Genomic DNA, 19,580 nt, shown 5'->3' with positions numbered 1-19,580 from the left:
TTTTATAAAAGTGTGCGCTGTCTCCTTAACCAGTAATGAGGCCAAGAGACCGATTAAGTTAATTAATAAAGTTTTGGTGGCAATCAGCTTTGAAATCAGCATATTTTGTGTTATAGTTTGCATATTATCACAAACAAAGTGCCAGGGTAGTAAATTTATGATAGCTTCAGTTGTAAGCTAGCAAAAACAGTTAGTCTATAAAGCAGTACCGGTATCTTCTTGCCTTGTAAAGTGTTCTAGGCTGTATGGACATTGTTTTGCGAACAGTAATGAATCGTTTCAACATTTCTACATTCCGTGTCGCATTATTCAAGTGTGTTAACTTCTGTGCAGCATGAGTGGGGAGCTAACATGATCCAGCCCAGACTCCCGTGCAGGCTAAGTGGAGCAGGCACAGTGCTTTCACGCTAAAAGGGTGATATCGCCGTTTTCATGTTCTAGTATCAAAAACGTACAGAAGTCTCGGTATACCGTGCAACACTACTACCAGTCACTTTTTAATGTATAAACCCACCTCAACCACTCCAGTACCCCTGCACATTGAATATGGTACTGGCACTGACCTGTATATCCTGGAATTCTCATGTTTCGAACTCACATCGCCATTCTTGTTTTTTTGTTGTTGTGTGTTTAAAAAGAAATATGATCTATATTATTATTATCATCATCACTGCATTGTTGGGAAAGAGATCTCAAGGTAAGAATTTCACTGTACTGTTTTACACCTGTTGTATCCTGTGCACGTGGTGAATACAGTTTGAAACTTGAAAACACACACACGAATACGGTTCACTCACAGTAAAAAGACTTCAGCAGGAGTTCTTAAACTTTTTCAGCTCAAGACCCAAAATGAAAAAATTTCCTGACCCAAATCGTCCTCCATTGACCGAAATGAAGAACAAATTGGTTTTGATTATACAGTAGATGCATTCTCATAACTTGCGACCCACCTCTTACATGCTTAGGGCCCACTTTGGGTCACGACCCATAGTTTAAGAAACCCTGATCTACAGTACAGAAGACATTGCAAAAAAAGCTGCGATGCCTTTGGCTATCCGGCTCTAGAGATCACTACTCTACACTTCACTATATAAATAAAGTGAAGCATTTAAGACGAAAGATCAGTGGGGCCTGTGATATCATGACAATTACAATGTGTAGCATAACAGTACAGAGAGTCGATAGAACTCCATAGCTTTGGGGAATAGGCACATGCAGGGGCATGCAATGGGAGTCAACCACTAGCCTGATGTGAGGTTTCACTTCTCACAGATCTATGATGTATGGGTGGGGGGAATTTGTCGCTCATTGAAAGGTTCAAAAGATCCTCCGAAGAGGATATGGACACAAAGTAAAGGCTGAACATACTATGTTTACGCAGGCGGGCATGCACGCACACACACATAGCACACACATGTGCAAGAGAGTTCACACACATATGCACACATAGAGAAGAGGGGGGTTAAGGGAGATCTCCTACCATCCTGTTCTGTCTTTGTCAGCTCTACTAGTTTCTTCTGTTTCAGTGTGTCCACCACGTCGGCCAGGCTTCCTTTGCGGCGTTCCGGTGTTCTGAAGGCGGATCCGCCTAGCAGCTCGCCGCAATCCTGGGAACACTCCTCAGGCTTTGGTGGAGATATAGTGTTATTCCGGTAGGAGTTCAAGGAACAGCCCTTGCTACTAGCATTGTCCTATAGGAACAAATAAAACAGGGGTGTTTTGGAATTAGTGGAATGACAATACTAGGACTTTTTCACTTTTCTTTAGTAGCTTATGGCCATTATTTCAACTAATCACTCACCACAAAGTTAAGTGTAACTTACAATCTATTTCTCTAACAACTTTTAACTTTTCATCACCTCTCTATTGATATCCCTAGACTAATGTCTGTGGTTGTTGTTGCTGTGGGTGTTGTTTAAATTGTTGCTTAAATCATGGCGATCATCTTCTTACAGCAGAATTTAGACTCGGACCAGGTTGCAAATCTCTGTATTGGCAGCCAGAGAGTGACACCTTGGCACAGAGGGACTGGCATGGCAGTGGGGAAAGGTCAAGTTGAGATCTATGTCCCAAATGGCTTCCTATTCCCTATGTAGTGCACTACCCATAGGGCTCTGGTTAAAAGTAGTGCACTATATAGGGACTAGGGTGCCATTTGGGACAGACAACATAACTCGGTTACGGTTTCGCAACAAAGACTGTCCCCTTCGGGCTTGTACCAAGAACACGGTTACGGATATCCCCTCCCTCCATCTTGTGATTGACGAATGCAACTCAATACAGAAGAATGACACAGGTCATACATACTGTGGGGCAAGGGTGAGAGGTACATTTTACAACTTTCATACATGGAGATAGCTGTCCTTTTCAGGTTAAAAAAACAAACTCTGACCCTATCAAATAATCCCACAGGACTGACTATGGCCATTTGGGGCGAGTGATTCAGCCATGCTTTTTGTAGGACTATGAGTTTTTGTGACATTGAAGGAACTTCCATCAGCTAACATGTGTGACTCGTTTCAGGAAACTAGGCGTATGTCGTGCGTCACTACTTCACAGGAGAGCGATTAGTACAGAAACTTATTTTTAATCAAAATGCGTTTTCTTTTGGGCAGAAATGCCTTCAGGATCATGTGAACTTTCATGTGCCTTAATAACACATATTTATGCCATCTGTAAATATGAATACAATGTTAAATTACGAGCCAAGTTGGTTTAGCCACAGAAAAAGACAGTAAACTTCCCGCTAGCCATGATTGGCTGAGATAATGAGTTCGGACCGGTCTGCCACGCTTCTGTCTATTTGAGCTGGTCAGTATGTGTAGGTAATCCTGTCTAACACGGCTTTAAAAAAGATATATCCCGTAGTAGAACTGCATAAGTGTTGCTCTCCACTTTCTGGAGGACCGAGTTTTGAAATCAGTGTAATTAGAGTATGATAGCTAAAGAGATGGAGAAAACACCTGTCTCTGGATTACATCTTCAAACTAAGGGCAACCATGGCATCCGTGACAGAGAAGGAGAAGCGTCCAGCCATGTATACGGGTAAGATAATCTAGCTAGCTACATTTTCAGATATTACACGTTTCTAATTTTGTCAGAAAGTAATTTTCATTTCAAGTTAAAGTGTACTGTTGGCTAGCTAGCTAACATTAGCTGGCTCGCTAGCTAATGTTACATGAATGATCTGTGTGGTAATACTATTTGTATCTCAGAGCCAGTTGCTTTGCTAGTTATAGCCGAATATTAGCTAACATTGCACCTGGTTGGTTAGCTACCTGCAGATTCATGCAGGGTAGTAACGTCATGAGTTGGGATTATGATTCATTGTTTAGCTAGCTAGCTACATGTCTTAACAAAAGACTCCACTATGCAAGTATCCATTTCAATAGAATGTTCATGATGTCACTGTGACACGACAGCTGTTGATAGACATATTTGGTAAATTCGCTCTTAAATTGTTGCCAGCAGCACAGTTGCAGTTAGCAACACTCTGGATAACATAAAAACAGCCTAACCAGCTCTGCTAGGGCGAGTAAAATGGTCAGCGTGAGCTGTTCTCTCATTTGTGTCTGTAATTAGCTAGCCCACTTTAGCCAGTTAGCTTGGGTGCTAGACTGCTGTTAGGACAGAACGCTCGGATCAACCCTTAAAAAGATGGATGGGGATGAAGCTTAAAAGGGTGTGAACGATGCTGAATGGGTGCACTTTTACTCCAGGGTAAAAAACACAAAAGACTGCTGTTAGGACAGAACGCTCGGATCAACCCTTAAAAAGATGGATGGGGATGAAGCTTAAAAGGGTGTGAACGATGCTGAATGGGTGCACTTTTACTCCAGGGTAAAAAACACAAATTCAAATGTTGATACATAAGATCCTATGGGCTTTGGTCAAAAGTAGTGCACTATATAGGGAATAAGGTGCCATTTGGGACGCAACAATACTGTTTGGTATTAAATGCACATTGTCCATCAGTAGACACTCTAGCACAGGTGGCCTGACGAGAAGTTTATTCCTGTATGTTTTCTCCTCCTCTTACAGAGCAGGGGGGGGGGATCTCCAAGAACTTTAGATGGCTTTGACAAACAGCGACATCTTAAGACATCCTTGAAACTGTTCCAAGAGGCATTTGTCTTAAAGAGGAAGATTCCTCTGTAATAGGGCTCAGTGACAGTGTGTCAATCTGACGGAGAGTGCGTGTGTTTGTGTGTGTCTCACTGTCTGAGTAGGGCCTATACTCTCCCAGTCCGACTCGGGCTGGCTGTCTCTGATTGGCTGGTGCTCCTCTGGGAGGGGTTTGCCGTGCAGAGGGGGCATAACTGGCTGGTCATGGCTTTCTCTGTCCTCATTGGCCCAGCCCACACTGTCCTGACCTATCGCTTCCTCTTCCTCTGTCGCCGGGGGAAACGGAGGTGTGGCTCGCTTGGAAGACATCATTCTATAAGGAAACAGGGAGAGGGAAAACATTTATGAATTTCCACAATATTCAGGCATATCTACAGTGTATCAATCTTGAAACAGATATGCACCCGCTGGGAAAAACCCAAAACAACCTCTATAATTGAATTCCAGGATTAGGGTGGATGACAGGATGATAGAATGCTCTCATACTGGAAGAGAAAGACAGAAAGAAATTGTGAACCACAGGAAGACTTCCTGGATTAAGCTGATGTTGCTGATGGCAGATCGCATGGAGATAAACACCCAAACTCTGATGTGGGTTTTATCAGTGGTGTGACTCCATCGCCTACTGATTCCTAGAAGTCGAGTATTGAGGTCCATCATTAGGAAGACAATCACGACTACACTGCAAATCAAGTCTTTCTAGTGTGTGTTTTTTACACTTGTTTTTTTTATAAAACTAGTTGTTCCTGCCAAAACTAGCATCTGGATTTAAAAGCACTGCTGTGCAGAGGGGTTTCTCTGTCTTCTTCTCCAGTGCCCTCCCCCACCACCACACACATCCACCCACCCACACCGAACACCCATACCCATTTGAGATAGGAGAATCTATTAGACAGCCCAGCTAGCACATGTGGTTCCTTGGAAGTTGTGGGAATGTACGTTTTTGGTTTCACGTTGGTTGTGGGAACAAAGTCATATGTTTCCTGACCGGTAAAACTGTATGTTTTTTAAACGTTCTGAGACAGAAGTGAAAATATAGCCTGTTCTGGGAACGTTTATTTTTTGGTTGCTTTGGAGGTTCTGAGAACGTTTTACTCTGGTTCCTTAAAAGTTTTTCTGGGACATTTTATTAATGCTCTGAGAATGGAATTTATAGGTTATTTTGAGGTTTTTGAATAACTTCGTTAAAGGTGCAATAAACAGAAATCGCTCTGCCATTTCCTGGTTGCTAAAATTCGAATTGTTCGCCTAATTTCACTTTATGTGACAAAACAAGCAATGCATAATGTAAAGAATCATTGTACCATTTAAACCGCTGTGAAATATATTTTCAATAACCCAAAATGTATTTTCAGCTGTTTGAAGCTGGTGTACAAAACCGAAAGTAAAAGACGCAAAAACAAAACTTAAGAACGGGAAGCATAGAAATAGCGTGCTTAGAAAAGATCTATCGCTTATTAAACTTGCTTTCAATGAGAATGACATTCTCATTAGTCGCCCAAAAAGTGATATATTGCAGCTTTAAAACTTTCACTGAATGTTTCAATAAGACTGTTTATTTGGGATTAAGCACAGATAGGACAAATGGAAATTCATTTCCTTAGCCATTAATTATGCAAACACATTTATTTTTTATAGTGAAAGGCATTAGGAATATTCAAAACTATAATTGTCTGTTGTGTATCAATGGAATTAGTCCACTGCGCCACCAGGTTGGAGCTAGCATGCAATGTTATTGTTTTTTAATTAATTAAAGCTGTCAATTTTTGTCTATTCAAAAAGAACCCATTTTATAAGGAAACAAGCACTCATTAAGATCAGGTGTGGCCAATAATTGGGCATGGCCAACACACCTGAACACACTTACCAAGATAGAGGATAGAGAGAGTTTTGTTGATGCTGAAAATGGAATGTATACGTTTTTAAATAATATTCTTTGAACGTTCTCTGATTGTCATTAAAGTTTTCTTGTGTTTTTTTTATGGAATGTTTTCTTAACGTTCTCTGAACAATTTGACAACCTTATCGCTGAAGTACTGGAATTCACACAGAAGAACATTGTTTCTTAAAGTTCTCTGAACTATTTGAGAACATTCCCAATGTCAAACCAGTTGGAGAACATTCCTAGAACATTACCAAACTTGAAATTAAATGTAATCTAACCATGTTTGAACTTTTAGGAAATGTTCTGTTAAAGTAATGAAATATCAAGAAAATACAGTGGGCTTGATTCAAGTGGCCTTCTGTGTAAACCTATATTTCCTAACGCAAGGCCTCATGCCACCACCTGACCGTGCCAAGTCAATAAATCATTTGCTGCAATTACTTTACACACAAACCCCCTCAAAACTATTGTTAAGTGTTGACTGCCAATACAAAAGCTGCACGCAAATTCTCCACTCTTCTCCCAAAGTGTACATTTGCACACTTACTGTCATGGATTTAACAATGGCGTAACGCTTACACCGATCACATGATATCAAATCCATGACAGGGAGTGTGCAAGCGCACACTTGGGGAGAAGGGTGGCGAATTGGGCCTCAAGCCAAATGGGATTATAAAGTGGGAACATGAGAGTTGTGTTTCACGCCGAAGACAATCAAGCCCAAAGATTCTATGAAGTAGAACAGCATTAGCACTCCATAAATCACACAGGACGGTTTATCTTTGAACTATTCTGTCTCTCGGGCCCTCTGACACGTAAATCCAACCCTTACTCAAATATCTACAACGGAGAGAGAGAGAGAGAGAGAGAGTCAGAGAGAGAGTCAGAGAGAGAGAGAGAGACAGAGAGAGAGAGAGAGAGTCAGAGAAAGAAGGGGAGAGGAAAGTTGAGAAAGAAAGTGAACAAAATGGAAAGGGTAGAAGGTGTCCCACAGTAGCAGGTGTCTAGAAGCATATACACTGGATCAGAGGTGGACGTTCTGTAACTGTCAACTGGAGAAAATGATACATCATACGTTCTGAAAAGAAACTTTGGAGAGAGGGGGCAGGGTCAGCACTAGCATTGTGTGTGTTTGTGTGCGTATGTGTATGCTTGCATGTGTGTGTGCGTTCAAAGGGGTGTGAAATGGTTATGTGATTGTGAGCAAAGCCAAACTTGGACAGGAGAGGCTCCTTGCATGAAGTCACACGGCCGTCCTTGCAAAGAAGCCATCTGACGCCAGCCCTGACCCGACCGTGACACTGACGATAGCATCGGTTAATTACCCCACCAAATCCATCTACTGTGTTCCTCTGTATTGCTATCATGCTCACTCCCTACAGGCTGTATCAGAACCGGCCGTGATTGGGAGTCCCATAGGGCGGCGCAGAATTGGCCCAGCGTCGTCTGGGTTTGGACGGTGTAGGTGCGTCATTGTAAATAAGAATTTGTTCTTAACTGACTTGCCAAGTTAAAGAAAGGCTACATTTAAATTTAAAAAGGGAAAATTCACACTTTTTCAACAAAAAATGCATAATCTCCAGCACCACCGCAATGTGGTGTGAAAATGTGGGGTTCTATGTTCTGTAGTTAAAAAGATAAGTGTTTCTGATGACATCATCTGGAGACACTTATGACATCATCTGATGTGCATCATGTGATAAAACAAAAATATGAGCAGGCAAAGGTTAGTAAGCAACTGATATGGAATACACACTGAACCCAGGCCCATAGGCTAGCATAAAAACTGTACACAATCAACAACAAACCCAGTAGTATGCGCCATCTCCCAATGCCATTCAATACAATATCACAATGCATCATGTAAGGAACCAGAGAGTCTGGCCCACCAGTCAGAGTTAGCTATATGAACTTTCACGCCCCCTGCATAACAGAATACAGACAGACAGACAGACAGACAGACAGACAGACAGACAGACAGACAATAAGAGTTCACATATAGACCCATATATCCCCTGCCTCCGGATAACAATCCAAATTTACTACAACCCTTCAGCGGCTAACACACCAAGCGAATCGATAAGCGTGTTGCTTATCGATTTGGGGGGGGGGGGGGGGGGGGGCAGAGGGGTTGAGGAAAAAGGAGAGAAGAAAGAAGGTGGCCTATATTTAGCTGACAATATTGCCACCTGCTGTGTTCATGGGAGCTTAAGAGTTAGCTAGCTTCTTGGAACTGAGATTTCATATGGCCTGGAATGCCTGGACCTCATAAAATCGCTGCCACTGATAGTATCATCACGCAACAGACCCTGAGCTGTTTGTTAGTGTTAACGAGACCAACAGACCGTGTGTAGTTAGTTAGCATTAGCCAGACCCAATCATAGAAAATAGCAATCTCCATTGGCAATATCAGGCCCAGTATAATTGAGTGAGGCAAGGGTTTGGTTTATGTTCGATAAAGCGAAGAAGAAAAAAATATGATAGCAAGAATGCATTGCTGTTTAGTCCTCAAACAGACAGTATGGTCATCTAACAATAACAATTTTTCATCACTTCCGTTCAAATTATCGCAGGCTTACATTAAGGGCCATCAATGAAGAGCCCAACCGTTGCAGATACATTATATATACAAAAGTATGTGGACACCCCTTCAAATGATTGAATTTGGCTATTTCAGCCACACCCGTTGCTGACAGGTGTATAAAATCAAGCTCACAGCCATGCGATCTCCATAGACAAACATTAGTAGTAGAATGGCTTTACTGAAGAGCTCAGTGACTTTCAAAGTGGCAACGTCATAGAATGCCACCTTTCTAACAGGTCAGTTCGTAATTTTTTTTGCCGTGCTAGACCTGCCCCGGTCAACTGTAAGTGCTGTTATTGTAAAGTGGAAACGTCTAGGAGCAACAACGGCTCAGACACGAAGTGGTAGGCCAAAAGTGAAGTGATGGACAAATCTGGGTTTGTCAAATGCCAGGAGAACGCTACCTGCTCCAATGCATAGTGCCAACTGTAAAGCTTGGTGAAGGAGGACTAGGCCCCTTAGTTCCAGTGAAGGAAATCTTAACGCTACAGCATACAATTACATTCTAGATGATTCTGGGCTTCCAACTTTGTGGAAGGCCCTTTCCTGTTTCAGCATGACAATGCCCCAGTGCACAAAGTGAAGTCCATACAGAAATGGTTTGTCAAGATCGGTGTGGAAGAACTTGACTGGCCTGCACAGAGCCCTGACCTCAACCACATCGAACACCTTTGGGATAAATTGGAACGCCGACTGCGAGCCAGGCCTAATCGCCCAACATCAGTGCCCAACCTCACTAATGCTCTTGTGGCTGAATGGAAGCAAGTCCCCGCAGCAATGTTCCAACATCTAGTGGAAAGCCTTCCCAGAAAAGTGGAGGCTGTTATAGCAACAAAGGTGGGACCAACGCCATATTAATGCCAATGACTTTGGAATGAGATGTTCGACGAGCGGGTGTCCACATACGTTTGGTAATGTAGTGTAGGTTTGAATCTCCCTGATGCCGTTTCATAATATTAAAATACATGTTTGCATGATTAATGCCTAAGGAAATGAATTTCCACGTGTCCTATCTGTGCTTAATCACAAATACGCTAGCAGTCTTATTGAAACATTCAGTGAAAGTTTTAAAGCTGCAATATGTAACTTCTTGTGCGACCAATGAGAATGCCATTCTCATTGAAAGCAAGTCTAAGAAGCGGTGCCCACATACTTTTGGCTATAAGTGATGAAAGATGAACAGAAAATCAATAGTTGTACACAAATGAGCATGAATGAAGTACACTCCCATCTACACACACACACACACACACACACACACACACACACACACACACACACCTCTACTCAACTTACCTTGGTGCAATGGCTGTTACTATACATCTGATGAGGCACACAGAGAAAGAGACAGAGAAACCCCCAAAGACATCATCCTTTACTTCACTGTAAACTAAACATTACTACAGTTTGAGATGCCTGGAGGAAGCCTTAGGAGAGGAATGTAGAAATTGAGTAATTACAGTCGAGGCGGTGGCGGACATTTTCCCTGAAGTAGAGAATGTTCCCGCTGGGAGCCCAACAAAAGAATGACTCTGGCTTCCTGGAGAGACTCTGATGAGACCATGATGAGACAGTGGTTCTAACAATACACGCTATTCATTTTTTTCCCACATGATTACCGGTCATGTGGCTCCAAACCGACTTGACCAACCTAGGGCAACATCCCGAATGACCACTACACATTTCCAGGCCAATATTTACACACTATTAGAGTATCAAAATCAAATTGCTTCTCTCGAAGTTGCATTCGTGTCTAAGAATTTTTCTCGGAAAGTCGAGCCAACGTAGCAAATGTATTGTATCTCCATGACACAAGAGTTTTCAAGATTGATAAGGAAACAGATCAGACACTGTGTGACCATGTCAATCACATATGCCTTCTACCACTAGTCATGATGAGGAAATGGCTAACTGATATTCCACAAAAACAAGTAGCTGAAAGAAAACAGTCTTTCAATCTAATTTAGCTGCTGGATACAAAATAGCTGCATGTAGTTTCTTTCCATAATAAGGCCAAGGGGGCATATTTTCTACTCACGGTTCTACATTAGGGGTGCTTCTGGTTAATGTAGTTTCTTCCATCTCTCACCATAGAAAATGTATAAAAGCCTTTTGGGTAATGTATTTCCAAAAACACACTCGCCCAACCAATATCAATGGACGTTGTTTTCCGGAGGAGGATGACAGTGGAGCATTTTTACTCCCCCCAAAAAGTTGAGGGTTATTTATAATCCCTTCGTGAGCTCAAGCGAAAGAAAATGGGGGGGGGGTCAGAATTTGGCAGGAGTTCATCATTCACTACCTCTCCTGGAACATGGAAACCTGACTATTCCGGAGAAACAATAGGCCATTGTGGAGCGTGGAGGCAGAAGGACCTGTCCGTGACAGATGAGAGGTAGAGCGAGGGCCCCTCTTAGGAAAACAGCACACAATACACCATTCAGCAGCCAGAGTCCCCTCTGCCACTTGTGGAGTGATGAGGGCGGCAATAAAGGCCTCTGATTCGCCCAATTGGGTGTAAAATCTCCAGCAATTCCCGCTGAAGGGAGCTGAGGAAATGAGAAAGGAGAGCGAGAGAGAGTGAGAAAGAGAATTAAGAAAAATAAGTCACAAAAAAGAGAGAAAGAGACCTTTCTGGATCTTCTTGGTCTCTTGGACAATCCCAATAAGCACACAAAAAATGTTAGGTTAAAAACAACCAATGCTGGGTAAATAGTGGACAGAAAACAAGTTGGGTTATTTTTGACCCAGCCAGTTGGGTCACTTAGTTGGGATATTGAGCTATGATCCAACAGGTCAAAATACTAGAGGTGTGGCTTAGTAGTGGTGTGGATTTCAGTTCTTTTTGGCCACCTGTGAGAGTAAATGTCATTCCGGTTCATCTATTCTATTGTATTGTCAACACATCTTAAGGTTGAGAACTGACACTTTTGTAGCTTAATGAGGCTTGAACAAGTTGAGTTCCTCAAGTGCCTACGCTTATCCCAATGTTGGGAAAGTTTCCACTTAATTATATTTAAATAATAATGTTTTTAATAATATATATTCAAATATTGAAGGCAAATTTACATTTGCAGTGTACAAACATAACATGAACAGGAATTACATTTACTCTCACGGGTGTAATTTATGTTCATCCTGATAAATTTGTACACTGCAAATAAAAATATTCCTTCTCATTACATATTTGAATATAACATTTATAACATTATTTAAATATTATAAAGTGGTAACTATCTCAACATTGGATATGCATAGGCACTTAAGGAACTCCAACTTTTGTGTAAGCCTTATTAACCCTTTGACACGTGCTAACAAACGGGTGTGATCCTTCTATAGGGGTCTCTGCAACGTACACTCAAACCGGTGTGATTAGAACGCTTATTTAGAACGTCCAGTTTTGATTGACGCAACAGTCAGCGTTTGAGCTGGTCGGATAAAAACATGTTGCACAAACATAACCCTTACAAACATATGTCCTGAATGTGACCAGGTTATTTTTGGATGCAATGTTCAGACACTCACAGAAGGAGCAACAGCATAACATAGTCATCCAAACCGGTAAATGTAGGCTACGTTAGTCCTAGCGCTAACTGAGGAAACGTAACACAAGCGGTCATATTTAGCTAACTCTTGGCTGACAGAAACCACAATATGAATTAGCTAAAAGCAACTACTATTTACAACTAATCGAAATAATTGAGTAAAACACTCTCTAAAAATGTAAAGTAATCCGACAATGGGTAATTTGGGTGCGCAACCATGTTTTTTTTCCCGCGTCAACCAAAGATGAGAAGAGTCTGTTTGCAGTATGTATATTGAAGGGGGTGTGTCGTCGACGATCATTCACTTCCCTTCATTCGCTTCCGGAAGTTTACTCGAAAGATGAGTGAACCATTCCTTCACCTCATTATAACATCTTTGGTCTGACATACGATTATGTGACACCCAGAATGCATTGTATAATCTCAGCAAAAATGGCTCCACACATAGCTGGCAAATAACTTAGCATTAGCTCATCAGAATCAGTACAACCTATTTTACAGGGGCCTCCCGACTGGCACCCTAAGGGGGCCAGGGTTCAGCGTCGCCCGGGTTAGGGGAGGGTTTGGCCGGGGGGCTTTACTTGGCTCATCGTGCTCTAGCTACTCCTTATGGCAGGCTGGGTGCCTCCAGGCTGACTTCAGTTGTCAGTTGAAAGGTGTTTCCGCCGACACTTCGGTGCAGGTGTTAAGGGTAGGTGTTAAGAAGTGCGGTTTGGCACGTCATGTTTCGGAGGGAGCATGACTCGACCTTTGCCTCTCCAGAGCCCGTTTGGGAGTTGCAGCGGTGAGACAAGTTCATGAAAAAAGGAGTAAAATACAAAAATATGTATGCAATAATCGGAATGCATTATTTGTCACCAGTACTTGAACGTGAATAAAACTGTAAATACATTATGCTCCATACATACATACATACATACATACATACATACATACATACATACATACATACATACCGTATGCTACAGTAGAAATGACAACACGATATACAGAAAATAAGGCACTTACTTTGATAGGAACGCACACATGTCCAAAGTTATTATTTGTAAGGAAAACAACAAAGGCAATGCGAGCGCCAGCCAGAAAATGTGCCACGGGGGAAAAGTTTGTGCAAGACCGCGCAAATGTCTGCATACTTGATCTGCGGAAAAATTGGGGAAGTGCTTGGGCTCTCCTCAAGAGAAGTTTGTCCGGCTCAGTAAAGCCTAAAACATATTGTCCGCAACAGTGAAACGGGCTACTTCTATGTGAATTAACGAGGAGGCGGAACACACCACAATTCAAACTGTCGAAAATTTGTTGAAACATAGCCTATAGATAATTAGCAGGCAGCACGGGTTAACTGTGCTGTTGTGTAACAATCACATTTTGGAACAGTGAGTGCATTCTGACATCACGTGCATAAATCAACTCACGCTGGGGGCGACCATTAGAGATATTTGGACAAATGTGTCAGTACTCAACCCCCCCCCCCCCCCCCCCCCAATGTGTGTTCTGGTCCAACAGGCTAAGCTCTACAAACCGTTCCAAACATAATAGGTCCTCTTCTTACTACCGTGTTCCCCCCAGAGTGTCTGAGTGTGCATCCAAAATGGCATCCTATTCCCTATATAGCGCACTACTTTTCCCATCTACAGTGCACTATACAGGAAACAGGGTGCCATTTGGGATGCAGCCCAGATCCATAAATTGCCCATTAGTCCGTTTGGTCCCTCGTTAAATGGTAATTGAGAGGCCCAAACAGAGGCTACTGTCATTCACATACGTTGGAATGCAGACACACACACACACACAGACCCGGCTTTCTCCACAGAGATTCTTTAAATTCTCCCGAAATACAAAAATTCACTAGCAACCAATCAGCCGCACCGAAAACGGGCCAATTTTGAAAGCTAGCGCCCTAATGACAAGAAAAGCAGTTGTGTTTCCTGTCATTCTATTCCCATAAATGGATTTCTCTGTGAAAGGGGTGGTGCTGGAGGAAATGTACTTTAGCACTGTGTCCATTATGGGGTGACTCTCTGGGTAGCTGCATGGCGGCTTACAAGTAACACTACAGATACACTGCACTGTGGCATTTTATTAGATGCAACTGGGGGTACTTTCATGACACATTGAAGGAACTTGTGAAGCAAGCAGATATTGTGTATGGCGGATACGTCAATTGCTCGAATATTGTGCATTTGGTGATAGGTCAATGAAACACTTAAAAACCACAGGAGTTGCATTCATCATTCTATAGGTCAATGGAAAGTTGGTGTATAGTCAACAGTGTGTTTAAATGGGACCTCTATGTATTTACCTTATTGGTAAAGGAGTTCCGACCTATCGCAAGGACCAATTCATCTGGCCCCTAGTGAATGGAGGGCCTGGTCGACAGTGTGTTGAAAGCTGACAGCTTGCAGGATGGGTGGCAGGGGAAAGTGAATGGCTGCTGAATCAATACTTGGTAGCAAAGTCCACATTCTATGTAGAGTGCTGTATGTGTATTGTAATAAACCCGGGGCTGTGTCAATCATCTCAGAGTAGGACTGCTGATCTAGGATCAGGTCCCCCCCCCAACCACGGTATCTTATTAATTGTGATCTAAAAGACAAAACTGCTCTGGCCCTCAGGGATGCCAAGTTCGAATTCTATTTCGAAACCTAATTTTACCCACCCGAGACGGTGTATCCTGTTGTTCTGCATTTCAAAACACATTTTCTATGAGTATTATTCTAGTTTTAAAAGTGTGCATAGCCTGAAATTGTGAATCACATCAAATGGACACCTTGGTCTGGCACCAGCATGTGGATTCGTAGTCTTCTAAAAGGAAAATCTCTGTGAAAATAGAATGGAACCCTTGAAAAGGTTTAATTACTGAATCGTTCGTTTTTCCTCACTCACACGTGCCCTCTGATACAGGGGTCTCTCTGTGCTAGTTCTCCCGAAGTCAGGCTGAACCTAAACCGCAGACCCCCCGAATTCAGGAGTGGTCTTATTGACCAACACTCTCCCTTGCGTTTTTATCTTTCTTGGCATTGGAACACACCCCTGTGTGTGTGCAGGCCTGTGTGTGCAGTATAATGCTCTGTCTGGGACTGGGACTGTACACACCCAACTGTCCCATACGTCCCTTAGAGGCTTCAAAAGTCAACACAAGTTCCAGCTGGCTCAAAACAAAGCAGCACTCCTTCCCCTTAACTGTACACCCAGAACTAACATCAACAACATGCATGAAAGTCTTTCATTGAGGTTGAGGGTTGAAGAGAAATTGACTACCTCTCTTCTAGATTTTTTTCAAGAAACATTTTGTGCGTTGAAAATGCCTAACCCCTTGTATAATCTATTTGCATACACTTTGAACAGACATGCAAACCCCACCAGACATACCACTATGGGTTTCTTCAGGGTACGCAGAACAAATACAGATTTAATGTGTCGCTCAGTTATGTATAGAGCCATGTCATGGTGGAATGCTCTGCCACCAGAGGTTACTCAGGCAAAAAGCAAGTTTAGCTTAAAAAAAACATATTGTATCACTCTCCTATAATTTAACTGTATATAAGAATATGAATATACAAATAGTGTGTAAATAGTATATTTGTTGTGTCTTGGTGTCTTTCCAATATATAACTATTTTATTTTATATACAGTGAGCTCCAAAAGTATTGGGACAGACAACACGTGTTGTTGTTTTGGATCTGTACTCCAGCACTTTGGATTTGAAATGATACAATGGCTATGAGGTTAAAGTGCAAACAGCTTTAATTTGAGGGTATTTTCATCCATATCGGTTGAACCGTTTAGAAATTACAGCACTTTTTGTACATAGTCCCCCATTTTAGTGGATCAAAAGTGTTAGGACAAATTCACTTATATGTGTATTCAAGTAGTAAAAAGTATTTGGTCCCATATTCATAGCATGCAATGAATACATCAAGCTTGTGACTACAAATTTGTTGGATGCATTTGCTGTTTGTTTTGGTTGTGTTTCAGATTATTTTGTGCCCAATAGAAATTAATGGTAAATAATGTATTGTGTCATTTTGGAGTAACTTTTATTGTAAATAAGAATAAATATGTTTCTAAACACTTTTACATTAATGTGGATGCTACCATGATTACGGATAAACCTGAAAGAATCATGAATAATGATGAGTGAGAAAGTTAGACGCACAAATATCATACCCCCAAAAAAGACTAACCTCCCATGTTATTGTAATGGTGAGAGTTTAGCGTGTCTTGGCGGTGTGACATTTGTGTGTCTGTAACGTTCTCACTCATCATTGTTCACAATTCAATCAGGATTATCCGTAACCATGGCAGCATCAACATTAATGTAGAAGTGTTTAAAAACATATTCTATTCTTATTTCCAATAGAAGTGACTCCAAAATGACACTATCATTTCAAATAATTTCAAATTCAAAGTGCTGAGCCAACAAAACAACTAAAAAATGTTGCTGTCCCAATACTTTGAGCTCACAAAAATATAAACACAACATGCAACAATTTCAAAGATTTTACTGAGTTACAGATCATATAAGGAAATCAGTCAATTGAAAATAATTAATTAGGCCCAAATCGATGGATTTCACATGACTGGGAATAGAGATATGCATGTGTTGGTCACAGATGCCTTAAAAGTAAAGTCAGGGGGGTGATCACAAAACCAGTCAGTATCTGCTGTGACCACCATTTGCCTCTTTGCCTCACATAGAGTTGTTCAGGCTGCTGAACGTGGCCTGTGGAATGTTTACCCACTCCTCTTCAATGGCTGTGCGAAGTTGTTGGATATTGGTGGGAACTGGAACACGCTGTCATACACGTTGATCCAGAGCATCCCAAACATGCTCAATGGGTGACATGTCAGGTGAGTATGCAGGCCATGGAAGAACTGGGAGATTTGAAGCTTCCAGGAATTGTCTACAAATCCTTGCGACATGGGGCTGTGCATTATCATGCTGAAACATGAGGTTACGGCGGAGGATGAATAGCACGACAATGGGCCTCAGTATCTCGTCACAGTATCTCTGTGCATTCAAATTGCCATTGATAAAATGCAATTCTGTTCATTGTCCGTACCTTACGCCTGCACATACCATAACCTCACCGCCACCATTGGGCACTCTGTTCACAAAGTTGACATCAGCAAACCACTCGCCCACACGACGCCATTCACGTGGTCTGCGGTTGTGAGGACGGAGGGACGTACTGCCAAATTCTCTAAAACAACATTGGAGGCGGCTTATGGTACAGAGATTAACATAATATTCTCTGGCAACAGCTCTGGTAGATATTCCTGCAGTCAGCATGCCAATTGCATGCTCCCTCAAAACTTGAGACATCTGTGGCATTGTGTTGTGTGACAAAACTGCACATTTTAGAGTTGGCTGATATTGTCCCCAGCACAAGGTGCACCTGTGTAATGATCATACTGTTTAATCAGCTTCTTGATATGCCACACCTGTCAGGTGGATGGATTATCTTGGCAAAGGAGAAATACTCACTAATAGGGATATAAACAAATTTGTGCACAACATTTTAGAAAAATATGCTTTTGTGCGTATGGAACATTTCTGGGATCTTTTATTTCAGCTCATGAAACATGGTACCAACACTTTAGATGTTGCGTTTATATTTTTGTTCAGTGTATATTTATGTTCAAGTTTTACAAATATATACAGTACCAGTGAAAAGTTTGGACACACCTACTCATTGCAGGGTTTTTCTTTATTTTTACTATTTTCTACATTGTAGAAATGCATATGGAAAAAACATATATGGAATCATGTAGTCACCAAAAAAGTGTTTAACAAATCAAAATATATTTAATATTTGAGATTCTTCAAAGTAGCCACCCTTTGCCTTGATGACAGTATTGCACACTCTTGGCATTCTCTCAACCAGCTTCATGAGGTAGTCCCCTGGAATGCATTTCACTTAACAGGTGTGCCTTGTTAAAAGTTAATTTGTGAAATTTCTTTCCTTCTTAATGCGTTTTGTGATGTGTGTGTTGTGACAAGGTAGGGGTGGTATACAGAAATTATATGGAACATTTCAAGAACTTTGCAAGATTCTTCAAATGCAGTCGCAAAAACAATCAAGCGCTATGATGAAACTGGCTCTCATGAGGACCGCCACAGGAAAGGAAGACCCAGAGTTACCTCTGCTGCAGAGGATATGTTCATTAGAGTTACCAGCCTCAGATTGCATCCCAAATAAATGCTTCACAGAGTTCAAGTAACAGACACATCTCAACATCAACTGTTCAGAGGAGACTGTGTGAATCAGGCCATCATGGTCGAATTGCTGCAAAGAAACCACTACTAAAGGACACCAATAAGAAAAAGAAACTTGCTTGGGCCAAGAAACACGAGCAATGGACATTAGACTGGTGGAAATCTGTCCTTTGGTCTGATGATTCCAAATTTGAGATTTTTGATTCCAACCTCCGTGTCTTTGAGAGACGCAGAGTAGGTGAACGGATGATCTCTGCATGTGTGATTCCCACCGTGAAGCATGGAGGAGGTGGTGTGATGGTGTGGAGGCGCTTTGCTGGTGACACTGTCAGTGATTTATTTAGAATTCAAGGCACACTTCACCAGCATGGCTACCACAGCATTCTGCAGCAATACACCATCCCATTTGGTTTGCGTTTAGTGGGACTATCATTTGTTTTTCAACAGGACAATGACCCAAAACACACCTCTAGGCTGTGTAAGGGCTATTTGACCAAGAAAGAGAGTGATGGAGTGCTGCATCAGATGACCTGGCCTCCACAATCACCCGACCTCAAACCGATTTGAGATGGTTTGGGATGAGTTGGACTGCAGAGTGAAGGAAAAGCAGCCAACAAGTGCTCAGCATATGTGGGAACTCCTTCAAGACTGTTGAAAAAGCATTCCTCGTGAAGCTATTTGAGAGAATGCCAAGAGTGTGCAAAGCTGTCATCTAGGCAAAGTGTGGCTACATTGAAGAATCTCAAATAGAAAATATATTTTGATTTGTTTACTACATGAGTCCATATGTGTTATTTCATAGTTTTGATGTCCTCACTATTATTCTACAATGTCAAAAATATTAAAAAATAAAGAAAAACCCTTGAATGACTAGGTGTGTCCAAACCTTCGACTGGTACTGCATATTTTTATGTATTTGCATGTTTTATGAGGACCCCAGGAAGAGTAGCTGTTGCATGTGCAGAAGCTAAATGGGAATCCTAATAAACTAAACTAAACACAACGCCAACTCGGATACACAATTAAGTACGTTACACAAGTTTAAGCCCGTTGGGAGAACTTAACTTAACAGTGGGAGTGAACAGGGGACAATCCTATTACTCTACCACTACAAAAGCCTTGCCTTCTCTCAGAGGTACCTTTATGGACCGTCTGCTAGTGACCGAAATGTAAATGCAATGAGTCAAACGGCTTATATAAATATAGAAGCCAAGTGGT

The 19,580-nt window shown here is 41.8% G+C and overlaps 1 protein-coding gene across 5 annotated transcripts in view; it reads right to left on the bottom strand.

Moving 5' to 3' along the window:
• The window catches only part of LOC120066102 (transcription factor SOX-6-like), a 154,749-nt gene that overhangs the window by 84,704 nt on the left and 50,465 nt on the right, over positions 1-19,580 (bottom strand). For 4 of the 5 annotated variants that reach the window (XM_039017216.1, XM_039017219.1, XM_039017214.1 and 1 more), the window contains exons 3-4: positions 4,219-4,438; positions 1,481-1,691 (exon numbers count right to left, since the gene is read on the bottom strand). In XM_039017216.1, the coding sequence (XP_038873144.1) occupies positions 1,481-1,691; positions 4,219-4,437 (430 nt within the window). In that variant the 5' untranslated portion in view covers position 4,438. Of the gene's footprint in view, positions 1-1,480; positions 1,692-4,218; positions 4,439-4,553; positions 4,611-19,580 lie in introns of all 5 variants that reach the window. The other variant, XM_039017218.1, reaches the window with a different exon arrangement.

This window comes from Salvelinus namaycush, chromosome 21 (genome assembly GCF_016432855.1).
Source record: "Salvelinus namaycush isolate Seneca chromosome 21, SaNama_1.0, whole genome shotgun sequence".
In the NCBI taxonomy this organism is placed as follows: Eukaryota; Metazoa; Chordata; class Actinopteri; order Salmoniformes; family Salmonidae; genus Salvelinus; species Salvelinus namaycush.
The sequence above is the reverse complement of the archived record's forward strand: the minus strand, read 5'-3'. Positions and strand labels throughout refer to the sequence as shown.